A 4,210-nucleotide genomic window follows, 5' to 3' on the forward strand; every position below is an offset into this window, starting at 1 on the left:
TTACTGTCTTATGCCACGGAGGAATCTGCTTGGAGATTATGTCACCCTCACAATGTGCGCTGTACATAAGCTATGTAATTTATGTACATGTATGACGATATCAACATGGCACCTGGAAAAGTAGAAAAAAGACAGGTGCAAAAAATACCATAGACCAATTTTTACACATACTACATGTACAGTGAAACCTGTCCAAGCAAACACCTGGCGCAGGCAGCCACATGCCGTCAGAGGACACATTGAAACAGTCCCGTCCATTTTTACATAGTTAAGACCCCCTCCCAAGCAACCACCTGTCTTCCCCAACCAGCAACCACTTTTTTACAGTCCCAAAGGGGCATTCAACTTTCCTTCACCAACCAAAATTGATTGACAGCAGCTAGCTAGTACATATCTAGTAGATATGAAGTAGATATCTATCAACAGCAATACAGTTCCAAACAAGGCTGTTAGGCAGCGAGATTCTTCTGTTTGGCAAACCCATCCCAAAAACAAAATGACAAAAAATAATCGTCATAATCCTTAGACTTATTCTTTTGGCAAATCCATGAATGGAAGGGTAAAGTCATACGTGAAAGTGAAACATAAATATGTGATGACTCAAATGGGGAAATGAAAGTGAAACCTACTTAGAGGTGAAACCTGTATTCCAAGAAAGAGGAAGTTTCTGAGCTCTCCACCAGGAAGACAACAAAATATTTGAAATTGTAAAAATTTTACAAAAAAAAGTGTTAACTTCAGTAACGTATATAAAAAATATATCATACTAAAAAAAGTAGTTTAATATAGATGCAGTTACTTGGTTCTTTACAGGCCTTGAAGCTTGATTCATAAACAAAACAAAAATGAAAGAAGTCCTGACAAAATTCTTGGGGGCTTTTCATGAGCTACCCTGTTTACAGATGAACAAACAAACACAGGTGAAAACATTGCGTTTTACTTCTGCCCAGACAACTCAACAATACCCAGGGGGAACAAGAACTTTTTCTCTTCCATTTCAACTGTGCCCCGCCCCCATGTCGACTAAAAACTCGTAAAATCTGTTAACACCTACCGATCTGGCTGTCTTGAAACTCTTTCTCCACCACTCCTTTTACAAAGTACTGGATTTCTCCTGTAGTGAGAACTTGCCCGTCTCGTTTCTTCGCTATGACATCTGGAGCACGAAACTTTGACATGTCCACTTCTTCCCTCTGTCCCGAATCTGTAGCCATGTTCCGCTTGACTTTAAACGCAGCTCCCGTCGTTGTAACATCGAAGTTACTGGGACTATTGCACGTAGTCGCGAACTTTGTACGTTTAGCTGACCGAGACATGGTACTGGTCAAAGTCCGGGTGACCAATCTGGTAAACAACTGGCTAAACAGTGACATGTCGGCCACTTCCGCATTTCGCCTTTCACAAACTTGTAGGGACTGTTCTTTGCTATGAATAACGGAATGCCTGCAAAATTTCCTACGTTAAAAGTTATGGAACGTAAAATAACTTTTCAAACAGTCTATTTAAGTATATTGTCATGTATTTAATGATATTGTGTACTGTTTATGTGGATATCTTGCAAAACGGTTGGAAATATAGTACTCCAAGTTCAAAGGCAGTAAAATATTTAGTAAGAACGACTTATCCTTCCCATCATGCAGCATGGAAAATTAGGCCCCATTTTGAAAGGAAAAGGCACAAAATGTCGAGCTATAGGTGCCTCCGTTTAACGGCGGCGCGCACACAATAAGCGCCACGCTACTATTGGTCAATCCCATCGGTGAGGATAGTTTCGTCGACGGCAGTACAGCAGTTCCGCCATGCTGTTGGCTTACAATATCATAATTCAACATTTGAGCGCATAAAACACGGCCTTTTAGAGCATATTCATGCTATGTAAGCCTTTAAACAGATAGGTCCTTTTCTATATGATACTAAGAAACATACGTAATCGGAATTGACCCGAGTTTATGGTTCAAAACAGTAACTTTGTTACGCATATTTATCCCGGAAGCGACTGTCGCTTCCTTGCCCCTAGTTAGTCCCTCATTCATCGGTTAAATTTTACGTATAACACACCATACAGGTAATATTTGCGTGGCTCTTAGCTCTGGGGACCAGGTAACACACCTTACAGGTAATATTTGCGTGGCTCTTAGCTCTCGGGACCAGGTAACACGCCGTACAGGTAATATTTGCGTGGCGCTTAGCTCTGGGGACCAGGTAACACACCCTACAGGTAATATTTGTGTGGCGCTTAGCTCTGGGGACCAGGTAACACACCGTACAGGTAATATTTGCGTGGCTCTTAGCTCTGGGGACCAGGTAACACACCATACAGGGAATATTTGCGTGGCGCTTAGCTCTGGGGACCAGGTAACACACCCTACAGGTAATATTTACAGGTAATATTTGCGTGGCGCTTAGCTCTGGGGACCAGGTAACACACCGTACAGGTAATATTTGCGTGGCTCTTAGCTCTGAGGACCAGGTAACATACCTTACAGGTAATATTTGCGTGGCTCTTAGCTCTGGGGACCTGGTAACGCACCTTACAGGTTATATTTGTGTGGCTCTTAGCTCTGGGGACCAGGTAACACACCTTACAGGTAATATTTGCGTGGCTCTTAGCTCTCGGGACCAGGTAACACGCCGTACAGGTAATATTTGCGTGGCGCTTAGCTCTGGGGACCAGGTAACACACCCTACAGGTAATATTTGTGTGGCGCTTAGCTCTGGGGACCAGGTAACACACCGTACAGGTAATATTTGCGTGGCTCTTAGCTCTGGGGACCAGGTAACACACCATACAGGGAATATTTGCGTGGCGCTTAGCTCTGGGGACCAGGTAACACACCCTACAGGTAATATTTGCGTGGCGCTTAGCTCTGGGGACCAGGTAACAAACCGTACAGGTAATATTTGCGTGGCTCTTAGCTCTGGGGACCAGGTAACACACCGTACAGGTAATATTTGCGTGGCGCTTAGCTCTGGGGATCCACGGTACAGGCTACACCGTACAGGTAATATTTGCGTGGCGCTTAGCTCTGGGGACCAGGTAACACACCGTACAGGTAATATTTGCGTGGCTCTTAGCTCTGGGGACCAGGTAACACACCCTACAGGCAATATTTGCGTGGCGCTTAGCTCTGGGGACCAGGTAACACACCCTACAGGTAATATGTGCGTGGCGCTTAGCTCTGGGGACCAGGTAACACACCCTACAGGCAATATTTGCGTGGCGCTTAGCTCTGGGGACCAGGTAACACACCCTACAGGCAATATTTGCGTGGCGCTTAGCTCTGGGGACCAGGTAACACACCCTACAGGCAATATTTGCGTGGCGCTTAGCTCTGGGGACCAGGTAACACACCATACAGGTAATATTTGCGTGGCGCTTAGCTCTGGGGACCAGGTAACACACCCTACATGTAATATTTGCGTGGCGCGTAGCTCTGGGGACCAGGTAACACACCCTACAGGCAATATTTGCGTGGCGCGTAGCTCTGGGGACCAGGTAACACACCCTACAGGTAATATTTGCGTGGCTCTTAGCTCTGGGGACCAGGTAACACACCGTACAGGTAATATTTGCGTGGCGCTTAGCTCTGGGGACCAGGTAACACACCGTACAGGTAATATTTGCGTGGCGCTTAGCTCTGGGGACCAGGTAACACACCCTACAGGCAATATTTGCGTGGCGCGTAGCTCTGGGGACCAGGTAACACACCCTACAGGTAATATTTGCGTGGCTCTTAGCTCTGGGGACCAGGTAACACACCGTACAGGTATTATTTGCGTGGCGCTTAGGTCTGGGGACCAGGTAACACACCCTACAGGTAATATTTGCGTGGCGCTTAGCTCTGGGGACCAGGTAACACACCCTACAGGTAATATTTGCGTGGCTCTTAGCTCTGGGGACCAGGTAACACACCGTACAGGTAATATTTGTGTGGCGCTTAGCTCTGGGGACCAGGTAACACACCGTACAGGTAATATTTGCGTGGCTCTTATCTCTGGGGACCAGGTAACACACCCTACAGGTAATATTTGCGTGGCTCTTAGCTCTGGGGACCAGGTAACACACCCTACAGGTAATATTTGCGTGGCTCTTAGCTCTGGGGACCAGGTAACACACCGTACAGGTAATATTTGTGTGGCGCTTAGCTCTGGGGACCAGGTAACACACCATACAAGTAATATTGCGTGGCGCTTAGCTCGAGAGCAGAGG

The 4,210-nt window shown here is 46.2% G+C and overlaps 1 protein-coding gene across 1 annotated transcript in view; it reads right to left on the minus strand.

Annotated features, from left to right (window-relative positions):
- Positions 1 to 1,419, minus strand: part of LOC118406878 (thymidine phosphorylase-like) — a 9,044-nt gene extending 7,625 nt beyond the window's left edge. Inside the window, exon 1 of the mRNA XM_035807267.1 lies at positions 1,055 to 1,419. Within this exon, the coding sequence (XP_035663160.1) occupies positions 1,055 to 1,373 (319 nt within the window). The 5' untranslated portion in view covers positions 1,374 to 1,419. The remainder of the gene's footprint in view (positions 1 to 1,054) is intronic.
- Positions 1,420 to 4,210: the final 2,791 nt, after the last annotated feature.

Source organism: Branchiostoma floridae, chromosome 19 (assembly GCF_000003815.2).
Source record: "Branchiostoma floridae strain S238N-H82 chromosome 19, Bfl_VNyyK, whole genome shotgun sequence".
In the NCBI taxonomy this organism is placed as follows: Eukaryota; Metazoa; Chordata; class Leptocardii; order Amphioxiformes; family Branchiostomatidae; genus Branchiostoma; species Branchiostoma floridae.